Below are 26,007 nucleotides of genomic sequence, written 5' to 3'. Positions count from 1 at the left end.
AGAGGAGAGCGGAAATGAAGAAGGCTTCTCTGAGAGCTGCTGCTGCACGTGCAGAGGTGAGTCCTTGGCACTTACAGGGCAGCACAAGCAGCCCAACTCAGTGCTCCATGTCTCATTGCAGTCAATAAACAATCACAATTATGGACTCACAAGGAGTGCACGGCCTGATTTGTCCAGCAGCACTCATGAGCTGCTGCACCACCTCCTCGTTATTCGCCTCGCAGTGCTGGGTCAGACCTCCCACAGCTCTATCTGTAAATGCTGCACTTTATCAAAGCAGTGGGGGCACCAATCCTCTGCATTGCCCACAAGTGCACCGTCTGCAAAGCATGTGCAAGGAATTACGAGTAGCACAGCCTGGCCACAGGCAGGCTAAGTTAGAGAACAGCTCCATAGAGATTTCTGAGTTGTCCCCAGGACAGCACTCAGCGTAACTGAGCGTGTGCACCTCTCTCTCTGCTGGGGGAAGAGAGGCTCTGCCTGCTGACTGATCCCAGAAGGATCAGCTCTTCTGACTGCCCTCCAATGGTTGCTTCCCGTATCTTCTCCCCCTCTCTTCACCTGTTTTTATACTATTTTTTACCCTACAGGCAGAGCTTGAGTGCCTCTCATCATTGCATACCTTTGTTCTGAGTTGTGTAAAATTGTCCTGCTTTGTTTTCAAAAGCCTAGGCTAAAAACTCCAGAGTGCATGTGCTCACTGAAGGGTTGTAGCACCTCGGAAGTGGATAACTTTTGGCTTGGAGGTGTTTTTTAGTTTTATGATGAGTTTTATTTTTATAATGAGCAAATGCTGTTAAGAAGTGTTACACAAAATGAAGGAGAAAGCTCTAAAGCAGGCGGTCAGGATGCTGGCATGATGATGTTACTAATGTGATGAGTGCTATTATTATTAATATGTTAATAATTTGCTAATAAATTTAAAAGAAGGGGGGGGGGGGAAATGTGGGAATACAAGAAAGAATATTCCAAGCAGAAGTTGCAGAGCAAGATAAATGACTTGACAAAGCAAAGGTGAGAACCAAGGAAGACTCCAGAAGAGAAAAACAAAGGTCATGTAAGCTGTGTGATGGCTGCATGATAATGACCCTGGTTGGAGGAGGAACTGCCTGGATAAGCACCTGCATGCATGGTTATGTAATATTTTGTTGGTATGTAAAGGAAGGTGGGAAAGTTACAAGACTAATTTGGGAATCTCTCTAAGGGATGTTAGAACCTGCAATAAGTGGTTTGGATCAGTCGTATCTGAGTCTGTGCCTCAGACACTGCAATGGGGGGACTCTGAGAGCACGTTAGAGTTACCAGAAGATATGGGGATGTTCTTGGAGTGCAGTAGGGCATATTTGGAAATATTTGGAAACAGCTGAAGAGCCCTCGAGCACACTGAGGAGCTGTGAGAAGGCACTAGGGTGCTGTGAGATGTCTCTTGGTCTCCCTGCAGCACACACAATTGCTCTGGGGCACGTCTGGATGTCTGCAGAGCAAACTGTGGGGCCCTGAGAAACCTCTGTGGCACATTAGGGGGCACTGGAAGCCAGAGGTCAACAGGGGAGCCCTTGGGCAGCCCTTGGTAAGGCTCAATGGGACCTGGAGTGTAGGAGCAGCTCGTGCTGGTTGCACCTGCTTGGCTGGGAGCTGCTTGGCTGGGAGGTGATTGCCTTGGTTTACTTAATTTAAGTACCGGATGATCATTAAATAACACTATTCAACATTCGTTAGAGATTATTTTTTCCCTAAAGTTCTGTCATGCAGCTGTTGCAGCTTTGCTAAAATATGCTGAGTTTATTCAAAATTTACTGTTGCTCCTAAAGCATTCGAAGTGCGTTTGGAGGGGAGTGATAAAACGGCTCTGACAGACTCATCATTAACATGCGTTAGGCGCCAATCCAGGCCTCCTTGGGCTGCATAAACTCAATTTCATCACCGCATTCCGTCTCCCTTCGGCGCTGCAGCGCAGCCGGAGACACACCCAACATGGCGCCGCTGTGGCACCGCACCGCATCCCATTTCTACCTTCCTCCCGTCATGCGCTGCGCGATAACAGCAGTTCCGGTTTCGGCGCGGCGGTGATTGGTCCATCCTCTCCCCTGGCCGGAAGTGAGCGTTCCGACAGCGAAGTTCAAACGCGAGCTGCCGGCTGTCCCCATCGCTTTCGGCCCGGCCCGGCGCTGCGGTCCCGGCAGCCGTCGGAGCGCAATTCCGGTACGCGGCGGAGGCCGGGTAGCCCTGGAAAGGGGGCTGGGAGGCTGGGAGTCGCGCTGCGTGTGTCTGCGCTGAGGCGGCGGGGCTCGTCGGGCGGAGCGGCCCTTCGTCGGGCGGCCTGCAGACGGGCCGGGCTGCGCTGTGCCGGAGCGGCGCGCGGGGTGGGAGCGGAGCTGAGACGGCCCTGCTAACGGGCAGAGCGCTGCTGGGCCGCTTAGGCCTACGGGGAAAGGCTCCCGCTGCTTCCCAAGGAGGCTCAACAAGGCCAAGTGCCGGGTCCTGCTCTTTGGCCACAAGAAGCCCATGCAGCGCTACAGGCTTGGGGCTGAGTGGCTGGATGACTGTGAAGAGGAAGGGACCTGGGGGTGTTGGTTGGTGCTCAGCTGAACGTGAGCCAGCAGTGTGCCCAGGTGGCCGTTAGGGCCAACGGCATCCTGGCCTGCATTAGAAATAGTGTGGCCAGCAGGAGCAGGGAGGTCATCATCCCCTGTACTCAGCTGTGGTGAGGCTGCACCTCGAGTCCCGTGTTCAGTTTTGGTCCCCTGGCCACAAAAAAGACATTGAGGCCCTGGAGCGTGTCCAGAGAAGGGCAACGAAACTGGTGAGGGGTCTGGAGCACAAGTCTTATGAGGAGCGGCTGAGGGAGCTGGGATTGTTCAGTCTGGAGAAGAGGAGGCTGAGGGGAGACCTCACTGCACTCTACAACTTCCTGAAGGGAGGTTGGGGTGAAGAGGGGTTTGGCCTCTTCTCCCAGGCAACAAACAGGACCCGGGGAAATGGCCGCAAGTTGTGCCAGAGGAGGTTTGGGATAGACACAAGGAAAAACTTTCTCTCTCACAGAGTGGTCAGGCACTGGAATGGCTGCCCAGGGAGGTGGTGGAGTCGCCGTCCCTGGCAGTGCTCAAGAGGCGTCTGGATGAGGAGCTGTGAGATCTGGTTTAGTGCTTGTGGTAGCAATGGCAGTGGGAGGACAGTTGGACTAGATGATCTTGCAGGTCATTTCCAACCTCGTGATTCTGTGATTCTAAAAGCTGTAGTCCAACCCTGGTGCTGCTGTGTGGCACAAAGCTCTGAAGGTGTTCTGTACTGTTAGCATAAGGGAAGTCAGCGCCATGCAGTGCGATTTGTTACTGCTAGGTGAGAGGGGACGCGCCTTGGTGAGGAGATGGGCAGTGCTGGAGCTGCCAGAAATGTCCCTTCTGCTTCTAAGAGTGTGTCCTAAGTGGGATGTGAACACTGCTAGCTCTTCCTCACTGCAGGTGCTTGGAGGATCTGAAGGTCTTGCAGAATCCAGGATGTCTGTCAGCGACTACCAGGAAATTCTCAAGTACTATGAATTACATGAAACAATTGGAACGGGTAAGCGTGATCTTTGTACAAAAACAGCATGCCTAACAGTCTGACTCAGCACTCTCTTTATCTGAGACTAGATGAGTTGCTCTTCTAAGATCCTAAGTCAGGTTTCATGTGCATAAACTTGAAATTGAATTTTGAAACCAGTTGGGAATTGATTATGCTGATCACCTCCTCCTCTAATTAAAACATTACACACAATGTATGCTAGGTACTCTCCTTTCCCTGTAACATTATATTAGAGAAGAATTCACACTCAACTGGAAGCATTTTTGTTCTGAATTTTAGGTGGTTTTGCAAAGGTAGAACTCGGACGGCATCTTCTTACTGGTGACAAAGTTGCAATAAAGATCATGGACAAATTTGCTTTAGGGGTAAGGCAACAGATCTATTTAAATATGATAACATCTTCTGCTGGAGTTGTGGAGTTCTCAAGGACACGTGGAGGTGGTGTATAGAAATGCAGCCTCCTGGTCCCATTGCCTTTTGAAGGATGCTGTAGGATTGGAAAAAGTTCAACAGAGCACCACAGATTCCTTGTTGTTCAGAGGGCAATACTCTCTGGCTGTAATAATGTTGAGCTTCCTCCATTTTACAGCAACTTTAACAAAATGCTAATGAAAGCACTAGGTATTTTACATTTCAGTTTTTGCAGATGTGTTCCAGAATTCCTATGGGAGTAATGTCAGCCATAGCTGAGTTATGTTGATTTGTGTACTGTCACATATATGCTTTGACTTCTTATGTTCCATGATAGTCAGATGTGGTATCTGTTTTTTATAGTTATGTATTAGTTAATGATTTCATAGCTTGCTTTTATGGTCTCTTAAGGATGAGTCGCCTCGTGTTAAAACAGAAATGGATGCCATGAAGAACTGAAGTCATCAAGATGTTTGTCAATCATCTCACGTAATAGAGACATCAGAGAAAATACTCATGGTCTTAGAGGTCAGAAATAGTGTTTCTGCCAGGCTTAAGGTTACTGTTTTTATCTTTAGCAGTAGACAAGAATACAAAAATGAAGCTGAAATGAAATGATTCTTAAATATCTCAATGGTGAATGGGTTCAAGATTCATTGGTTTGAAATTAAGTAGAAAAGGTTACATATTCTGTCTTTTTGTAAAAGCCACTAATCAGCATTCACAGTAAGTGAACTGGTTTTAATTCCTAACTTAGACTTCAGGTTTTTAAAGCAGCATCTGCAAGGTCTGCAGGACACCAGAGCCCCCAGGTTGTTGTCATCTCCTGAGTGATTTGTGCCACCCACGACATTGAGTGCAATGCTTCAGGTGCACAATTGGAGGCAAGGGTCAGATGTCTTTGTTTGGTCTGCCACAGTGATGGCCCATGGCATAACTGGCTCTGCTCTGATTGAGCACAGGGAATGGAAGAGCATCCTGTCCATGCTGTGCTGTGCTTTCTGTGCTCTCATTGTTCCTTATCCCTCTCTGATACATTCTAAATAACTATAATTAATTAATAATCTAAATACATTCAGATAACTTTACCTTTCTCATTACAGTATTGTCCTGGAGGGGAGCTGTTTGATTACATTGTTTCTAAGGACCGCCTTTCAGAAGAGGAAGCTCGAGTCTTTTTTCGACAGATTGTTTCAGCAATTGCTTACGTTCACAGTCAGGGTTATGCCCACAGAGACCTCAAACCAGTAAGCCTGAACTGTATTCAGTCTTTCATAAATAATAATGAACGTGTTTTCATTTTTCCATTGGGAGAGAGCGTGATTTATCCCTTTGTTGTGGTTTAACCTGGCAGGTGCCTGAGCATCACACAGTACTTCACTCACTCCACTCCTTTCCAGTGAACTGCAGGAGAGAATTGAAGGGGGAAAAAAAACAACACAAAGTAGAACTCATGGGTTGAGATAAAATTATTTACTGAGATAGAGGAAAGGAAAAGGATAACAGCTATGATGAATGCAAAAGCAATTGCTCACCACCTACTAATCAATGTCCCGTTAGCCTCCTAGTAGTGGAAGAGATTGACATGAACTTCCACCCCCTTCACAACTCCTTCCCCAATATGTCATATGGTAGGGAATATCCCTTTGGCCAGTTTCAGTCAGCTGTTCTAATTCTGTTCCCTCTCACTTCCTTGGGCTCTCAGCTGAGAATGACTTTGGCTCTGTACAGCACTGCCTAGCAGTAACTCCAAGCATCAGTGTGCAATCTAGAACAAAACAATAGTACCATATCAGACACTGAAGAAAACAATTCCACCCCAGCTGAAACTCAGACACCCTTCGTTATCTCGTGCTTAGAATTCTTTCTCTACAGACAATGTCAGATAATTATTACTATTCTATCCTATGTTCTGCAGCTGAGCTGGATTTTGTTATCCTTGAAGAAGAATCTTCCTCTGAAAGGGGAGTAAAACATCATGCTCCTACTGGGAGCAGAGCAGAGACACAGATCTGATATGAGTGTTGGTTTCACACTGTCCTTATGCCCTTTGTTGTATCTAGAGAGAGCCCTTGTGGTGTCAGCCCGTTGTGTAAACTGCTGTAGTTTTGTGCCTCAAGGAGGAGTGATCCTTTAAACAAATGGTGGCTGTACAGAGGGTATGGGGTGAGATGCATGCCTCTGGCTCCATCCAGTGGGTTTTCTGTCACTGAAGGCTTTAAGCACAGGTTAGGTACTGGAAGGTTTGAGCATTTCTACACAAATAGGTTAGAACTTTGCATTTCTGAAGTTGCTGATATCGCTGAGTAAAGCAAATGATTACAGCACAAGCATTTTCCTGGGCATCTTATGATATCCTTATATCTAAAGAATCTTTCCCCTCTGAAAAATAAAGCTTTAGAACTGGCTTCCAGTTGAAAAGCTGATGGATTCATAGGCTCAGACAGTAACTTGGAATGGAGGTGACTTCTAGAGATTTGTTACACGGTCCCCCACCACATCCTTATCTCCAAACTGGAGGGATGTGGGTCTGATGGGCGGAGCACTGATGGATAAGAAACTGGCTGAAAGGCCGCAGGCAGGGGGGTGGTCAATGGCTCCGTGTCCAGGTGGAGGCTGGCAACGAGCGGCTCCCCCAGGGCTCTGTCCTGGGACCGGTGCTCTGTAACATCTTTGTCAGTGACTGCGATGACGGAATCGAGTGCACCCTCAGCAAGTCTGCTGACAACACCCAGCTGAGTGGTGCGGTCGACACGGTGGGAGGAAGGGATGCCATTCAGAGGGACTCGAGAGGCTGGAAAGGTGGGCCCAGGTGAACCTGATGAGGTTCAGCACGGCAAAGTGCAGAGGTTTGCACTTGGGCCGTAGGAATCCCAGGCATCCGTACAGACTGGAAGGAGCGGTCCTTGAGAGCAGCCCTGTGGAGAAGGACCTGGGGGTCTTGGTAGATGGAAAACTGAACATGAGCCAGCAGTGTGCCCTTGCGGCTCAGAAAGCAAATGGTGTCCTGGGCTCCATCAGCAGAGGGGTGGCAGCAGGGACAGGGAGGTGCTCCTGTGAGGCCCCATCTGGAATACTGCATCCGAGCGTGGAGCCCTCAGTACAAAAAAGACAGGGAGCTGTTGGAGAGGGTCCAGAGGAAGGCCACAAAGATGATTCCATTTTCATCCTCAACCTCTCCCAGGGATGAGGCTGCATGCTGTCTCTGGGCAATCTGTTCAGTGCTTGAAAAGCTTTTTTTCCTTCTCTCCAGTCTGCTGTTTCAATGAGTGACTGTTTTCTGTCCCTATCCCACCACGACCTGCTGTCCTGATTCTCAGTCTGTCTTCATGCCTCCCTTGTGAGCGTTTAGAAGCTGCCATGAGGTTCCTGTGCACTCTGAACAACCATCTTTCTCCCCGGTTTCTCTTCACTGAGTGGGAGTTTCAGCCCCCTGCACGGACTGGAGGCCAATCACAGAATTTGCTTCAGGTTGTTCTCCTTCCTGGCCAAAAACTAAATACAGTATTGTAGATGTGATCCAATGAGTGTGAAGCAGGGGTGACTTGTCCTGGTCTGGTTGTGCTGCTTTTTAATGCAGCCAATTATACTGTGGTGCTTTTTTGTTCTGTCAGAACACACAGCTGGCTTGCATTCAGCTTGTGGTCTCTCACCACTTGTCCTCCTAGTCCCCAGGCCCTTTCTAACAGATACAAACTAGTATTTCCCACCTGGGGTATGGGAAGATGGGTGCTTGTTAGCAGTCAGTGAAAATCTCTAAGAGAGAGAGGGCTTTTAGTAGACTGCTAACCAGTGACCACAACAAGAACTAACAGAAGAGAAGATATGTTTCCTTGGGCATTCAGGTGAAAATCATTCCTGACTGCTTTTTCATTCACCAGGAAAATCCGCTGATTGATGAGAAACATAATTTGAAGCTGATAGACTTTGGGCTCTGTGCAAAGCCAAAGGTAAGAGTATCTTAAATCAAATATAACGTGCCCCCAAGTAATGCATGTTTGACCACAGTGTGCAACAGGGACTTGCCCAAACACCCTAAATTCAAGCTGTTTCTGTGGTCGAGATGCAATTGCATCTTGCTTGGAAGGGCCTTAGCTTTGTGAGAGTAGTTAACAGATCGCTCAGAAGCACAGTTAGATTTTCTTTTCTCTGCCTAGACTTCCTATTTTCATAGTCTAAGCTGAAGATAATCTTGTAGGTGTATCACCTGTTTACGCAAGGGTCTGTAATAGGAGCATTGGGTTGGCATGCCATTCTCTCTTCTAAGGAACTGCATGTAGGTTGAGATTGTGGATAGAACCAAATGAGTTCTGCAGGTGACATACAGATCCTGTGGTTGCATATGCTTGAACTGAATTGTTTCTTGATCTTAAAACTAGTTTCTAGGAACCTTTACTAAACATGCAAGATGGGTGCTGGTAAGAAAGAATTTAATGGGAAGACTGCCTTACTGATTCTAAGAGAATTACTTATCCTCAAATCACTTTACCTACCTCGCAGGTAGTCAAGACCAACAGGCTGTTGTCTCAATGGTATAACATCATCTTGCTCTGACCTGTTTAGAACAAAACCCAAGTAAAGCAATAGGATACTCTGAATAAGAAGTATTATATCAGTTGTTCTTTGTAAAGTTTGTAAAGTTATTGCTTTAGATTGTTCTGAATGACCTGCGAGCCTCAAACACAATAACTCTTGCATGATTTCTTTCCCAGTTGTGTGTTTGCACAGACAGTTCATCTTAGTAGATGATCAGCTAAGGAAAATAATGCATCATGCCAAGGCTACATAAGATAAGTGAGCAGCTTGGGATCTGTACACTGATACAATAGTCATCTATTGTCTTAGACAATGTTTGCTTAGTGAGGTCACCTACTGAATGAAAGCAAAATCACAATGAATGAGAATATGCCCAGGAGAAGAAGCCTCTGAGGCTTCTGCAGTGTCACTAGTAGAAAACACAAACTCTGTTAAAGGAGATGTTTCTATTTCCTGTGTTATTCCAGGGAGGCCTTGATTCCCACCTGAACACATGCTGTGGAAGCCCAGCAAATGCAGCACCAGAGCTAATCCAGGGCAAAGCGTATATTGGCTCAGAGGTATGAAGGCCAGTGTTTGTTTTACCCCTCTCCCCTCTTTCCCTCTCCTCCCCTCCCCACAGAGCATTTAAAGGCAGTGGAGCTCAGGTACGCTCACTCGCTTTCCCTCCTGAATTCTGCCTTGCTCAGTAGCTCTCAGAAGCTGTCAGTGGCCACAGACTGAAAAGTGCGATTAGCCTCAGTTCACACAGCTGGCTGGTTTGTCTCTGGCTAATCCTTAACTGTCTCCACCAATTGTTCCCTGCTTCAGGGCTCTACAAAACAGCAACTTCAGAGATCTCCTTCTATTACTAAGCCATTGAAAGAGCAATGTGGTCTGTGAATTATCCATCATCTGTCAAACTTTTGTGCAGTCTCAGGATCTGACACGGGTTGTCAGCCTTGTCTTTAGCTTCCCAGCTGTGTGTGAAGACTTGCTTCCCTTGTGATGCACAATGTACTAAAGATTGAGAGAGGAAAAGGTGCAGAGTTTTTCCAGCTTTGATTTCATGTCTGGAACTTTGGAACCCACTGCTTGCAGTTGTTAATCTGTCCCAAGTGGTCTAGTTTGGAATGCCCTCGTACTTCTTGGATTGCTCTGCTGTTCAAGATGGAGCAATTCTTTCAGGTACCACTGCACCGCTGCTGTTGGCTTCTAATTCTTGCTTTGTTTGTTTGTTTTCCACAGACTGCTTTTCAAGCCTCCTTTTTCTTTCCAGTCAGAGTGAGAATTGCACTGGGAGGTGTATGAACCTGGTTGTGCCTGTACATAAAGAGAACAGCAGCAGAGCTTCACAGGTGACTGCTGACAGCTCTCATTGTAGCCAGTAACACATAACTGTGCCAAATCCCTTGTGATGGGTTTGATTTCATTTTTGCCTGTGAAATCCTTGTAGATATAAGGTACTGCTGCAAGGTGATGAGCTAAGATGAAGATATTGGTTTTAGTAGTGCTTTAAGTTGAGTGGAAGAACAATTGAATTAGGGTTATATGTTTTCTCTGGGACCATAATGTTTTTTTCCTGAGGGAAAGAGCCAACTTTTCATGGGCTATATGTGGCCTTTGACAAGGGCAGAAAATACAGTCTGTCAGTAAGCCATTTTAGGTGCTTCAGGTTTGTAAACTTGTCCTTTTATTTTTCAGGCAGATATTTGGAGCATGGGTGTACTGCGGTATGCTCTGTTGTGTGGGCTTCTTCCTTTTGATGCTGCCAGTGTGATGGCACTCTGCAGGAGGATAACAGTAGGTATCAGTGGTGCTAGAATGCACTGAGAAGGGAAATAGCTGAGCATGACAGGAAGCCTTGCTTTTCTGACGGCAGAACATGCTGAGGGTGGAAAGGCCTGTCTGCTGAATATTGTCCCATTTTTTGCTGCTTTTTCCACCAGTATTTTGTAGATTTGGTTCTATACTTGGTTGGCCTATGTGGCACTGTAGCCTGATTCTATAATGTGAGAGCATACAGAGTTGAAGGAGAAGAATTTACTTGCCCGTGGGCTAGATTTTTGTGTCTGGTTCCTCAGCTGGCTGCTCCCTATGCTACCTGCAGTAAAAATATAAATACATTGTCTGATTTACCTGAAATGAATTTTATTTATTTATATTTATTTATGTTATTAAATGCCAGTTCTTCTCATGTCTGAGCAAAGTTCTGCATCTGCTATCAGAATTTCCTCTTTCAGAATCAGGAGGAAATGTAGGACCCCATCGGTTCCCTTCAAAATTCAGCAGTTGGTTCTGTTTCCTTTCAGAGTGCATAACAAACTGAGCATGTTAACCAAGTGACATGGCTTTTTAGTCTGGTATGAACTATGTTGTGCATTGAGACTTTGTCCATTTGTAAGCAGGACTTTGTCATTTCTGCAGGACTGCAGGAAACCCTTTGTGCTAATCATTACTCCAAGATGCAGAATGTGGCAAATGGCAAATGATCCAACTGCTTCTGGTGTCCACTTCCTTAAAATTGTGAATAGTTTTGGACTGAGAGTTTGTAAGCAGAATGGAGCTCTCACAGCTGTCAGAGATTGTTTCTGCACCATTTAGTTCTATCTGTCTGATGCACACAGGAGCTGAGAGCTGCACTGCTTGAACTGGTGGAACTTGTTTAAGTGAACTGGGATGAGCAAATTTCAGAACTTAGTCAGAGTGCAGTAAAAAATGGATAATCTCACAGGTATTAAGATACAGGCTTGCTATTTCTGCACTGAATTTGTTTTAATTTTATGTGACTGTGATCTGAAAATTGCTTGAAATCAGACACCTAGACATTGTTGTGTAATTGAATTTCACACGTTATAGATCCTGAAATATCCTGGAATCTAAAACTCAGAATTGGTTTAAGTCTTTATATTCACTGCTTGAATCTAATCAGGATCATAGCATCTGTGTGCACTGTTCTTTTCCCTGTAATGCTCCCCATCACTTCATTTTGGGAATACTTAAGGAAGTGGACTATGTGCCATTACTCTTGTTAGAACAAAGTATTTCTGGTGTGATCTTATGCTCTTGTGAGCAATTTCCCTTCCAGCATTGCCCTCAGCCAAGTACGTGTTAGTTTTACCATTAAATTTATTCAAGCAATTCTTAAAGCTGAGTTTGCATATGTCTGTTCCTACACTTTGCAAGAAAAGAGATGTCAATATCATCCAAATAATTTAGCAGTTCCTTTTGAGCTAGTTGTTCAAGGTTCATTCTGAATCCTCTTTTATTACAGTTATTTTACTTTCATTAACTTTTTTTATTGCAGAGAGGAAAATACACCATTCCAAAATGGCTTTCACCTAGCAGTACACTGCTACTTAACCAACTGCTACAGGTAAAAGAGCTGCTTCTGTTCAGATTGATCTACAAAATGCTGTTGCATAAGCTCAAAACATTGATGGAGCGCTTAGAAAATATTCAGTGTTTAAACAAGTTAAACTGTTCCATGCCTTATATCCTTGAAGAAAAGATTAGCATTGTCTTGTACTGAAAATTCTCAAATAATAACATGGTGCTAGTTACTGGTTATAGAAATAATTACAGTTTTAATAATTAAACAATCTTCAAGCAGTTTGCATTTGGATGTTCTTAATTGTGCTGCATAGCTAAAAGTGATTTGTGAACAAAAGATGTTTCATAGAGGAAGCTGAACATACTAAGTATGCCTTTGGGCTGTATGTACACAGAATCATAAATACAAAATGCTCATGGAACATTTACTGTAACCACAGTTCTGTAACTGCTCCTCACAGCTCGGGTGTTTGACCTTCCTTTTGGTGAAGTGAGGAAATACTGCTGGTTTCTATTTGTGCTTCTAGGCAGCACCTTGAAGTTCTTAGGAAAAGAAGAATTGTCTCCAGTTCTTCTCAATGAAATAAGTAACAGCTTGAATGTTGCTGCCCACTAGGTAGACCCTAAGAAGAGGATTACAGTTAAACACCTGCTAAGTCACCCTTGGCTCATGCAAGGTTATTCTGATGCTGTTCAGTGGCAAAGTAAATACCCAGTAAGTACACATACCCGAAGAGGCCTAAGTATTTCCTGGAATCTTTTCTGGCCCACTGTTATCCTCGTAGAATGGGAGTGATAATACATTTCTTCAGAGGCTGCTGACAAGTGGTGTCTCTCAGGGGTCCATCTTGGCACCTTCAATATCTTTATCAGTGACAAGAGAGTGGAACCAGAGGGCACCTCCAGAAAGTTTGCAGGCAGCCCCATCTGAGAGGTCGGTGGATAAAACAGGAGGTAGGGATGTCTCATCCCTGGTGGTATTCAAGGCCAGGTTGAACGAGGCTCTGGGCAGTTTGATCTGGTGAGTTGCAACCTTGCAACTTGGAACTTGATGGTCTTTAAGGTCCCTTCCAACTCAAGCCATTCTGTGATTATTTGGAACCGTGCTTGTCCTCCTTGTCTCTCAGTTGTTTGACATGTGTGAGAGGCTGGGGTGGGGGTGGGAATTGGAGTGTGTGGAGAGGTTCTTGCTGTAGATACTGAGAAGCTGCTGTGTATTTGCAGCCAATGGCTGCTACTGAGTGCCACTGTTTCTCTGAAGAACAGCTGTGCTATCATACAGCACAGCGTGCTGTGCATGCCATGTAACTGAATAATTAAGAAGGGATAGAAGTGTAACTTCTGCTCCAGTGAAAATCTCATCTGCTGACAGGCTTTTGTACTTGAATTCAGAACCTGTTGCCACAGAGGGACCAGTTGCTGAAGTTTGGTGACTCCTTCTGTTTACTCCTTGCAGTATTTAGCCCTGATACTGGCTACTTAAAATAGAAAATCTGAAATTGTGGCTAATTGTTGACTTGATTGCTGCATATCAGAACACTATCATGGTGAGATTTGCTCTGTGACATGACTTGGAAGCTGTTTCTTCAGTATAGGTCTTGTTCTTGCAGCTGGGGCACCTTGATGAGGACTGTGTAACAGAGCTTTCTGTGTTTCACAACCAGAGCAGAGAGAGTATATCGGCATTGATATCAGAGGTAATAAATGTATGTCAGTAATTCACTGTATTTAAGCTCACTACTGCAGTAAATAACCTTACTGTAGTAACAGACTCTAATGCTTGCTTATTCTCAAACGTTAAATATTTCATACCTTTCAGAGCTAAGGCACCCCTGCTGAACTCCATAGTCTATCTGTAGCTAGTAACTACATTTCTGAAGATCACATTTATTCTATTTTTCTCCTTTAATTGTGTTTTCTAAGCCTTTCTGTTATTTTCTACCATGCTAAAATTCTTAGGAATCTCTGGAAGTCCAGATAGATTCAAAATGGAAATTTATGGATAAATAAAGATGTCACGTGCTGGCTTAACTCACTGCTTTGAAATGTTTCATTAATAAGTGGAAAATATCAACACATCACTCAGACAACCAAGAAAATTTGAGAATTACAACTCACAAATCTTAAGGAAATGAATCCATTCCAGTAACTTTTGAAACTAAATGAGAAAAGCTAAACTGAGTGCTTTGAGAGATACTGTATAAATATAAATAATGACATTCCAAGCTGTAGAAGAGATTTAAAACAGGATGTGTACTCTGGCTTTAACCTGAATCTGAAAATTGTTTCTTGTGTTTCTATTAAATAGAAAGTGGTAGAATTTGGAAGGATTGTTAAGATTTCCATATAACTTTAGTAGGAATAGATGTAAAATGTAAGTTTGACCTAGGAGAGATCACTTGTGGAGTCACTGTTACTTTTCTTCAGGTACAGGAAATAATGAGAACAATCTACCTACAAGGGTAAGAAGTTCTTCCATATTAGTCTGTGATATTTTCACAGTCTTTTGTCAAAGGACTTCTAATGCCTTACAAGTAATTCAAGCTAATTGTACTACACTGTGAGTCTGTCAAGCATTGTACCCATGGTTCTCATGGTAGACAAAAAGCTGCTGAAAATCAAGCTGAATGTTGATGCTCCTTGGAGCTGGGCTGAAACATGGCCCCCAAAACTGGGAGTCCAGCTGAAATACTGTGCAAAATGCATTAATAGGACCTTTGCCATTCACTTCAGTAGAGAGATTCTGGCACCAGCTTTAGTTTTCACTTTCAGCAATTGTACTGCTCTCAAGCAAAAACAAGAGTAGTCTGCTTCTTTATCTTAAATGTGTTGTGTCAACAGCTAAGGTCTGAAACTACCCTAATGTGATCAGACATGAAGGTTGCACATCAAGGGGAAAATATTCCAGACATGCAGAAATGTTTAGAACGCTAAGCTTTCTTTGTACTGACAACTTTTCTGAAGAGATCTAAATACTCTTGTTTTCTAGTGGAATTATGACCAGATGTCAGCAACCTATCTCTTGCTTCAATCCAAGAAGGTTCGTGGCAAGCGCATCCACTTACGAATTCCATCACAAACAGCACATGCCAGTGCAACACAGTCAGCAAGCCTGGGGGTAAGTTTTAGAGTTCAGCACAACATTCTGGTAAAAATGCTTCTGTGTGCTAAAGCTCTGCATGAGTAAACAGCCTGGTGGCCTAAACATCTCTAAGAGAGATGTGTGCAGCCAGCCTTGGTCACCAGATCTTGTTCTATGATAAGGCCACCCACTTAGTGTACAAAGACAGAGGATGTAATCTTTCTAGATTTCAGTGAGGCCTCTGATCTGTCCCTCGTGGCATCCTTCCAGACAAGTCATCCAAAGGTGAGCTGGGCAGGTACAGGCTATACTGAGTGGCTCAGTGGCAGAGCTCAAAGAGTCACAGTGAACGGGGCTACATCTACTGGTGGACACTCACTAGTGGTGTTCCCAACACTCCATTTCTGGGCCAATCCTGTTCAACATTTTAATCAATGACGTGGATGCAGGCGAGGCGTGCATCCTCTGCAGGTTTTCTGATGATATTTAACTGGGAAGTGCTGGAGGCTCTCTGGAGGGATGTGAGGCCTTGCAGAAGAATCTAGATAGATCAGAGCGTTAGGCAATCAGCAGTGGCATGGAGTTCAGCAGAGGAAAATGCCAGACATTGTACCAGCAATGGAATAAGGACAGACAAAGATACAGATTAGGTGACAAGTGTCTGGAGAGCAGTACTTCAGGACAGGGTCTAGAGGTCCTGGTGATGGCAAGTTTAGCACCAGCCAGTGGTGTGCCCTGGCAGCCAGGAGGAGGGGAACAAAGCTGCTAAGAGGACTGGAAGGTGTGTGCTCTGGGGAGAGGCTGAGGGCACTTGCATTGCCTAGTCCAGAGAAGCAAAGGCCAGGAGATGACTTCTTTGCTCTCTGCAACTCCCTGAAGAGCAAAGTGCAGAGGAAGGTGCTATCTTGACCTGGGAACCAATGACAGGATGAGCAGGAATGGCACAGAGCTGCATCAGGGGAGGTTCAGACCAGACAGTGGAAAACATTTCTTTACTGTTAGTGTGGCCAGCTGCTGATACAGGCTTCTTAGGGTGGTGGTTGATTCCCCACCAGAAAAAATAAAAGCCATACAGAGCTGAAGTTACACAGACAAATGGAGGTGATTGCTCTTGAGGAAGGACCTTGCACAGAGAAATGCCCTTTTGGTGCATGTTGCCAACCTCTCACTCGGCCATGTAGACCAATAGTAGTATGGAGGTTGGAGATCTTCCTGCTCTGGATTGGTTCCTTTTGTTGTCTCTTGGTGGGCTGTTTTCTCCAATCTTCAGGCCTGTAAGATCTGCCAATGCTTGCAGAGTCTCAATTTAGTCTTTCTTACTTCCTTATCTTGCAGTTAGAGTAAGCTGTGTGGCCTTCCTTACTTGCAGCTGGGTGAAAGTCCAGCAGTCTGTGTCCTTAGGCTTCAGCAAATTTAACTGCATCTTCTAAGCAAGTTCTGTGCAAGATTATTCTATTCAAGTAGCACAGCAACTTAGAGAACAAGAATAGCCTTATGAATATACAATCATAGAATGGTATGGATTGGAAGAGACCTTTAAGATGAGCTAGTTTCAAACCCAAGCTATAGGCAGGGATACCTCCCTCTAGATCAGGTTGCTCAAAAGTCCTATCCAGCCTGGCTTTGAATGCTTGGAGGGAGGAGGCATTCACAACCTTGCTGGACAACCTGTTCCAGTGTCTCCCCACCCCACAGTAAAAAATTTCTTCCTAATGTGTAATCTAAATCTATCCTTTTCCAGTTTAAAGCCATTTCTCCTTGTCCTGTCGCTACCTGCCCTCATAAAAAGTCCCTCCTCAGCTTTCCTGTAGGGCCCTCTCAGGTACTGGAAGGCCATTCTAAGGTCTCCTTGGAGCCTTCTCTTCTCCACGCTGATGAGTTCCAGCTCTCTCAGCCTTTCCATACAGGGGAGGTGTTTCATGAAAGCTTTCAGTATAATTACAGCCATAATACAAATCATTACTTGAACTCTAGAATTCTGTGTAAAATTGCTAGCTGGCTAGCTGAAGATGCTATTTTGTGTAAAGACAAGCTCTCCAAATAAATACCTTATTATGCATCTGATTCACTTGCATGTAAATCATTTCAGTTCATTCATACAGCTGCTGTGTAATACTGATGAGTTCTAAGATTACTGGTTCTACATAAAGATCATGTATCACAAGAGTTGCTGAAAAGGTATAATGTGATTTCTGTGATCACAATGACCCAGATTACTGGGTCTTTCACACCCAGATCATTAGTTTTTCTGGGTTCAGCAACAGTGAAGTTACTCTGTCTCTACATGTGAAATGCGTGCCAGGTAAATTAGGTCTGGTTAGTGCTGCTATTTTAAAAATGCATTCTGCCCTCACATATGATTGTGAAAATCATGCCCACATAACACAGCAGCCTATTAGTCCTATTACAGTAGCAGAACAAACTTTACCTGCCTGCCTGTAGATAATGCATCTGAATACCTCAACCTGCCAAAATACCCAAACAGCAAATGCCCCTAATTAGAACTGGTCTCATGTGAAGACAAGAAAGCGAGAGTGGAACCTCTCACATAACTTGGCATTGTTCAGCCTGGAGGAGAGATGGCTCAGGGAGATCTTATTGTTGTGAGTGAATACCTGGACCGAGGTTGCAAAGAAGGTGCAGCCAGGCTCTTTTCATTGGTGCCCAGTGGAAGGACATGAAGAAATGGGCAGAAACTGGACTGCAAGAGATTCTGTCTAAACATCAGAAAAAAATTCTGTGTGTGGGTGACCAAGCACTGTCACACACTGTCCAGAAATGTTGTGGAGTTTCCCTCCTTGGAGATTTTCAAAAGCTGACAGCAATAGTTTGGGGCAGCCTACTTTAGATGACCCTGCTTGAGCAGGAGCGTAGGACCAGATGACCTCCGAAGGTCTCTGCCAACCCAGTCAGTGATTCTGTGACTTTGATGGCACAAGAATATGTATAACACTGCCTTTTTGGAAACAGTTTTATGTCTAAGGAAATTGCAAAAAAATCACCGTGGCCTACATTTCTTCCAAAACACAATAGTCAAGACATCCTGCTCAGGCATTCATACTGAATGGAACGTGATTTCAGTTACAGAATAGAGATTGCCCATCGCAGGCAGCCCTCTGGAAAGGGCTTTTTAGTAAGTCATCATGGAGCTTCCCAGAGCTTCTGTAGATCTGCTGTTTCTGCTTTCACTAGTAATGAGACACGTGATCGTTGTGATATCTGTGAACACAGGTCAGGAGATACTGTGTATCTGTTCGATGAAAATAGAAAATAGCTTCCTTTCCATCTCAGGACTGATAAGGTAGCTGTATGCAATATTGGCAAAGTGGTATGAAAGAAATCCATGGAAAAGATGTTCCTGAAATCACAACGAGCCATTAAAACAAAGGATATTTTGATACCACAGTCACACGTGGTGTGAGATGTGAAGGTTAGCAATCTTGACTGAAGTTCTGGATTCCGTGATTCAATAAGGAACTTTTACCTGGGCTTGCTCATAGGCTTCCAAACACTGGTTCAAGCAGTGTTGCAGATTCCATAATCATATGTTTTGGGTATGACTTGTCTACCTTTATGTGAGCCACTTTCAGACCTCACTGAAGGTTCTTTTTTTCAGTTCTTCCCAGGCTGTTATTTGACTTTTGTTGAAAAGAGCTTGTGGTCCAAGTCTCCAAATCGAAGGCCATGAGATGCTGCTCTTGTTGACACAGGTTGTGAAAGATGACTTCACTTTAAGAATAATTTCCCTTCTGCTCTTGAAATGAATGTCAAATCCACGATTACAATATTAAGAACATAATATAAAAGTTGGGGCTGCTGGCATGTGGACTTCCACTAACTGTTAGCCATGGTTCGGAACTTGCAAAGCAATCATATTTAGATTTTACTGATATTATTTTTTTCTGATGAAATCTTCCTTTTAGTCCTGCAAAAGAATCTCACCTGAACATTTCTTTTCAGTCTGAAAAGGCTGTGACATCTGAAGATGCGCCAGATTGCAGCGATGTGCCAGATGCGTTTGGATCCATGGAATTTTCTGATGCAGCTTCATTGTCTGAAGAATGTCCACTGGAAGAGTTTATTCTGAATACTTGTGGAACAAAGCAGGTGTCCGAAGATTTAGTGCTAGTTTCTTACAGAAAAAACACAATTCTTAATCCAGAAATCTACTTCTCATTGTATATAATGCTTATTACATATTTAAGTATCTAGTGGACCTTGACCAAAGGGAAATACAGATTGAGCAAAGAAGTATGTTGAGCGTAAACTTTGGTGCCTTCTACCTGTAGGCCATGGTTCATTTGATGGGAACCTTAACTTCAGTGTTTGTTTTCACAGAAACAGCAAGTAAGGGAAAGAGTAAAGGAGTCAGTGAGGATTTTAAAACAAAATGGAAAGTGACAAGGCACAGTTAATAAGATTTTGGAGTTAGGCTAGAGTTGGACAGAGCTTTAAAGGTGCCAAAAGAAATTCAATCTCTATTGGACAAGAAAATCCACAGTGAAGCAATTCAAATTTTGCAGCTAAACCAAGTAATAATTCATAGCTATGTTCAGATAAGCTGGTGAGGACTAATCCTAAATGTAGAATTTAGATGAACAAATTAAAAAATAGCATTTGACAATCTATAAGAAGCAAACTCATTCTAGGAGAGAATCAGAGGTACTGAAGAGTTTTTAACTATTTTGCTCAATAGACAAGTAGTATATGATATTTTTATAAGCATTGCATCTGACCTGCTCAGATGTTAGAATTTCCTTGAAGTAACTTCTCTGGATGTGATTGGAATAGCTTTTGTTACATCTCTGGCAGCAGTCAAGGCACGACACTCAGCCGGGTGGCACGGAATTCACACTGTCAACTCCAGTGACAAGGAAAGTGGCATCTAAGAAGCACGCAAACAAAGAGAATGTTGGTGCAGAGTCAGCGTTAAGAGATGAGCTGCCCTTTGCACTTCCTGCTCCAAAGGCCTCCTTTTCAAAGAGTGAGACAGACAAGCAAGTACAAGGCACACCCTTTCAGGCACCTACTCCCAAAGGTATGTCGTATCTAACAAATGAAAACCTGGACATTTTTTAAATTTAAACATGAACGCAATACTTGTAGATCCTAAACTTCTGTTTCTGAAGATTTAGGTTGGGGTTTTTTTGGTCACAGCACATGCATTCACCAGCCTGTACATCTGACAGTGCACTGCAAGTGGTTACTCCTCTATTACTTACACAAGTTCTCGCAGTTTCACAAGGAGCATGCCTGGGGATGCGTTCGTTCCCCTCATTCATCCGTAAGGACACAAGTGCTATGCTCCTAACACTAGCACGTGGTTCCACTTCCCATGGAGATCTAGTAGGAAATTTCTTCAACGTTCAGTATGTTTTCTGTTTTTTCTGGGCTACTATTCTGAGTGAAAGAAAAGGGTCTGCTTTTTCTTAAGTGTGCTTTTATTGCATCTTGCTTCTAAATGAAATGTTACCTACTGGATTCCTCGTGACAGCGTACCAGTGCTTTCATGTATCTGTTCAGCGTGGCATTGAAAATACTTAGGCTGGCAATGTAACACCTGCATTTATGTGATGGACCACGGAAATGTGTCCATGCTATATCAGCTCCTCTGAGTTACAAAAATGTTTGTCTCCAGCCTGTCTTAGTGTTGATACTGTGCGTGTTAACTCTGCCCTTTAAAACACTAAGCATTTCTTAATTCTGTTCCAAGTGCTAGAAAATATTGTTCAGAGATGCTAGATCTTTGCAGGCTGATCTGTTATTAAGGGTTACTGAACATATCACTGCCCTTTGTTAAGTGTTCAACGAAGCGCGTTACGAAGGCTCGCTGTTCACACAGGTTTCATTTTTGTCTCAAGGTCACACGTAATTTGTGATGTTGGTCTTAGGTACGTTTAAAAAGTAAAAGTAGGTATTTCTTAAGTGAGAAGCGCAGAAGTATGATTTCTGCTCGTTTTTGTTAGATATTCCTGAGAGTTAACAATTAAAATATCTTTGTTGTTCTGCTGGGAGTTCTTACACTGGGATAGGCTGAAGCAGCACTTGCAGATGTAATAACAAATCGTGGAAGTATCTCTTGGAAATGCTCTGCACACCACTGCCTGGGGCCAACTGCTGCTTTTAAAGCTGAATCTCTGAGCTTTATACTGAGTTGTCTGCACAAATTCAAAGCTGCTCCACATAACTTTTCCCACACGTGGACAATAGAACTTTTTAGGCTGTTACTTAACATGTAGTATTACCTGTGGTAATGTAATTCACACCTTCCACATAAAGGAAAATGTGGAACGCGACTTTTTGACGTAGTAAATTCCTCAGTGTTTGTCTGGAGACCAGTGGCAGAGCAGAGTAGTTAAAACTGTTTTATCATTCTGAAGATGCAGACTAGAGATGCGTAGGAGGCTGGCTTTAAAAAAATTAATTGCCAATCATGAGAAATCCTCACCGAAGAAAAATAAATCCTCTACTGCAAAAACATACCTGCTTTGGTTTGGATTCTTTCTTTCAGAGAGCCAGTTCACAACAGTCACCCCAGTTAAGAAGCCCAAAATACCAACAAATACGTATGAACTGACAGCAACTGAGGTTCTTCCTGAGAGGAGGTAAATGTCCAGTTACCTGTGTATGTTTTTGGTTTAGAGCAGTGCTGCCGTAATCGATGAACAGCCCAGGAAGCATTGTTCACAACAGCAAGCTATATTTCCTTTCTCTTGGTTAAAAGTTTCCTAAAACCTCTTTCTGTATTCACTGGGAAACACTGAAAGCAGGAAAAAAAAAAAACCTAGAAGTCACTCATCTTCAGAATGCATTCCTATTTTCCATAACATAAATCTCATCTTGTTCCATTCTCCCAGAGTGCTGCAGTTTTAAAATGCATCTCTGAGCTTAAAGCTCAACTAATTTGTAAGCAGAAGCTCTCATAATACACAGCACTTGCTTTTGTTTTCTTCATTCTGACCTGGTAATATTCTAATAGTGTATCTGAAATAACTGCTGTCTGATTGCTGAGGAAAAGCAACTAATTAATTTGGTTTTGTAACAGGTGTCATTCTGTGGATTTAGATCTCAACATAGCTCATGTGGATAGCAGCCAAAAGAAGAGAAAGGCCAAACTATTTGGAAGTCTTGAAAGAGGCCTAGATAAAGTGATAACAATGCTTACACCAGGCAAAAAGAAGCGATTCAGTAGACACGGACCAAGAAAACTTAAGGTATGTTTACCAGAGAAATATTTTATGGAAATGATAGCTATTTTCAACATTCAGTACTGTTAGGAATAGTCTTGTGAAAAATTCTGTGATCTGAGTTGCCTGCACTCCAGAAAACTGCACTTGCTCGTCCTGTTTTTCTATTAATATAATGGCCCTGTTGCTGACCATGCTTTTTGTATGCCATCTCACCCAACTGGAGGAGGATGCAGGATGGGTTTAAAGGAGTCCTAGCTGAAAATATGTAATGCTGTTATTTCTGTAGAGATACTGCTAGCTTTCCCTCTGGTTTGAGGGAGTTTTGATAACATTCCTTGCTAGCTGTTCTCCATAGTTCAGGAGTGATACACTTGGAAAGGAGTTGTAGCATCTTGTCTGGAATTCAGTAGAATCCAAGATTAAAGATTCAAAGATTAATAAATTCAGCTGGTGAAAGAATTGCTGATGCTGTCAGTGTGACTTCTGATTTTCAAGGTTTTGATGTCTCTGCACCCAAGCCTTTTTTTTTACAACTCCTTCTTTAAATAGCCTTAGAAAAAATAATTACTTAATGCATTGCATAGAACACTTGTACATGAAATTAAGAACTTACACCTAGCCAAGTCGATTCATAACATCAGTTTTGGCTTTTTAGAATCTACATACATTGACTTTTCCATGTAGTGAACAGAATCATATAAATCACTGGAGAGGAATTTATATTTGAATGGGTAGATGAAATGTTCAAAAAACATGTGATTCATGTGAAAACAAGGCTGTTATGAAGGCATAAACAGTTCCATAAAAGAAACTGATGCATCTCTTCAGCTAGCTGTCTTCTGGAGCTGTAGCTATTAGGGACATCTCCAGTACAGTCCCAGAATCAAAGAGTCTGGAAGGGAGACCTCTGGAGATCATCTAGTCCAGCCTATGCTAAAACAGGTTGTCTACATTAAGTAGTGCTGGAAAACATCCAGGGGAGTTTTGAGTATCTCCAGAGAAGGAGACTTCGCAGTCTTTTTGGGTAGCTTGCTCCAGGGCTCTGACACCGTCAAAGTAAAGAAGTTATTTCTCGTGCTTGTATGGAACTTCCTGTGTTCCAGTTTGTACTCATTGCCTCTTGTCCTGATGCTGATCACCACTGAAAATGGTCTGACCCCATCCACTTGCCACCTGTGATTCAGGTATTGGTAAACGTTGATAAGATCCCCTCTCAACCTTCTCTTTCCCAGGCTGAACAGCCCCAGGTCTCTCAGCCTTTCCTCATCAGGGTGGCACAGCTAGACTGTGCCACTGATCACAGCCCTGTGAGCTCTGCTTGTCAGCCAGTTCTCAGTCCACCTCACTGTTTAGTATCTGTCCCACACTTCCTAAGCTTACCTATGAGGATGTTATGGGAGCCAGCGTCAATTCAGTGCCTTGCTGAATTCAAGGTACACAGCATCCGCTGCTCTTTCCTCATCCACCCAGCTGGCAGTCTTCAGGGATGGGACATCCACCACATGACGTGGTGCCTCATGTCTACCAGCTCTATTGGACCCCCTTGTGTTCCAGTGCTGTAACCCATGGGATATTAGGCTCTCAAAGTGGTCAAAGTTGGATCTCCTGAAGTCCAGGACTGCTGTCCTAATTATTGCTGTGTTTCTTCGATGCAAGATCCTGAACTCAGCTGTCTAATGGTTGATGCATGCAAGGCTGTCTATACGAAGAGGATTACTTTGTGTTTTGCAGTTAGGTTAAATGCAGTTTAGCTTCTGTATTCTTATCTGGAAGTTTATCCAACTGGCACTTTGTTAAATACAAGATGGCACTGTTACAAGTTCAAGACATTTGGGACTACAAACCTACCCAGCTAATTTGACAAGCGTCCAGACTACACCAATAATTCAGGATGTTGAGTGATCAGAAACAAATATAAGTGAATTTTTTTGTCTCTAGAAGCTTTTATCATTCTGTATCAGTTTCCCTTATCCAAAGCATTATGCAAGATCACTGATGCACTTCTGTGGGCACTAGATTACAACAGTGGAAGATGAAACTTTATGTAATTTTTACTGCAGAAAAGGAGTTCTGTGTGTTGTAGGTTGAACGGGAAATTGAAGAACTTTCTTTTTCTTTTTTTCTCTCTCCGCCTTTACACCCACAGCCTATGTTCATTTCTCAGGCTGTCTCACCTTCCTGTCTTCTCTGATCTGTCTGTATGGCAGTTACAGTATTTGTGTATCTGTGACATGACAATTGCTGTACATCTGTTGTATGTAGTATTAGACATGATGTAAACAAAACTGCAACCACAAACTTAAGGTTAGAAATTACTCGTCGTTTTGCTGGGGTTTTTTTGCACTATGATACTTCAGGGCTAGAAAAGCCTCGTGGAACCTCGTGTGTTCCTTGACGTCTGAAGCACTCAGTCTCAGCAGGGCAGCACAGCACAGGCAATTCCCCAGCCACGTGGGAGGGGTAGTGTCAGATGAAATATGGGTTCATGGCTGTCTTCTGTCATCCTGTCTCTGTGCTTCCCTGGCCCATCACTGCTGCTTTGGATTTTATGCTGTTTAGAACTTTACGTGCTCTGATATTAATTGTCCAGAAGTTGTTGGTTAGTGTTCCTGCTATTATTCCAGTGTCTTAACGATGATCAGACTGGGGAGCTGAAGCGTTTGTCTGTATGGTTAGATGTTCTGCAGCTTTCAGCATCAGAAGTTTCCGTAATATCTGCAGTTTTAGGAAAAATATATATTCTGTGATTTTGATTTTTTTTTTTAATGAGCTGTCTGCTTTTAGGCACACTATAATGTTACCATGACTCAACTACTGAATCCAGACCAACTGCTGAGTGAAATAATCTCTGTCCTTTCAAAGAAGGGGTAAGTGGAAAACAGAATGGCTTCACCTTGTAAACAGCCAGTTCCATAGCCCTTAATAAAGTAAATGCTTTAATTTACTTTCTCTGTCCCACTCTGTAAAATACAATACTTTTAGAAAAAGCATAGGGAACAGTAAATGGATACGTGCATGAAAAATTGTCCACACGATGCAGAACAGTGTTAAATGAGTTAAATGAGCTCCCACAGAGCTCTCTGACGAATATGAAGCAGTAGTGATGATGTAGCACTTAGGGGCCGATGTGAGTGTTGTCTGTCCCTGTAAAACTGTAAGTACAAAAGGTGAGCTAAAATACAGTCACAGACAACTGGGAGAGAGGCTGCGTGTAACTGCAGCACTCATTCTTGGTAGTTAAAACACACAAACATTTGGCCAGGAGATCACAGAATTATAGAACCCTCAGAGCTGGAAGGGACCTCTGAAGGGACCGCTGTTGGATTTGGTGCTCACAGCTCTCAGCTGACTTGGTCCTGGGCTGTTTTCTCAGTCACGTGAATGCCAGTGGAGTACTTCCATTAAGTGCTTTTATTCATTCAAAATTGTTCAGCGCTGGCTTTGAAACATATTAAATGATTATTCTGCTTCTCCTTTGTTTTGTGCAGCTACACCCTGAAATGCCAAACAAAGCCAGACTTTGGCAAAGAATCCATGAAGTTTGAGTTAGAAGTGTGTCGGCTCAGTAAGAATGAAGCAGTTGGCATCAGGAGACAGAGGCTCAGAGGGGATGCTTGGGTCTACAAGAGGCTGGTGGAAGACATTTTATCCTTTAGCTGCCAAGTGTGACTGCTGCTCAGAAAGCCACAGTGTTGTACTGAGACTTTAATCATCGTTTTAGAAAAATCAGTCTGGAAAGGTAATCTGTGATCTCCTTCACAGCTGTATTTGAGAAACCTTGTCAGCTCTGATGGTTTTAACCACCCCTTTGTGTATATGCCCACTGCACGTTTCCTTTTCTTACAAAAACTGTCAACTTCTGCTACATGTTCTGCAATTGTAACTCGACTGAAATAAAGTTCCTTAAACTAC

At 43.5% G+C, this 26,007-nt stretch overlaps 1 protein-coding gene across 1 annotated transcript; it reads left to right on the top strand.

Moving 5' to 3' along the window:
- On the top strand, nucleotides 1-26,007 carry LOC100549393 (maternal embryonic leucine zipper kinase). The gene is given in 18 exon segments (XM_019615052.3): nucleotides 1-56; nucleotides 3,462-3,561; nucleotides 3,844-3,929; nucleotides 4,387-4,503; nucleotides 5,079-5,222; nucleotides 7,857-7,925; nucleotides 8,979-9,071; nucleotides 10,195-10,293; nucleotides 11,798-11,866; nucleotides 12,440-12,538; nucleotides 13,434-13,520; nucleotides 14,813-14,941; nucleotides 18,866-19,012; nucleotides 19,718-19,943; nucleotides 21,417-21,510; nucleotides 21,951-22,119; nucleotides 24,880-24,962; nucleotides 25,584-26,007. Coding segments are annotated over 18 exon segments (2,034 nt in total). The 5' UTR covers nucleotides 1-14; the 3' UTR covers nucleotides 25,765-26,007.

Source organism: Meleagris gallopavo, chromosome 1 (assembly GCF_905368555.1).
Source record: "Meleagris gallopavo chromosome 1, MGAL_WU_HG_1.1, whole genome shotgun sequence".
NCBI classification, from domain to species: Eukaryota; Metazoa; Chordata; class Aves; order Galliformes; family Phasianidae; genus Meleagris; species Meleagris gallopavo.
This window is presented reverse-complemented; position numbering and strand designations above follow the sequence as displayed.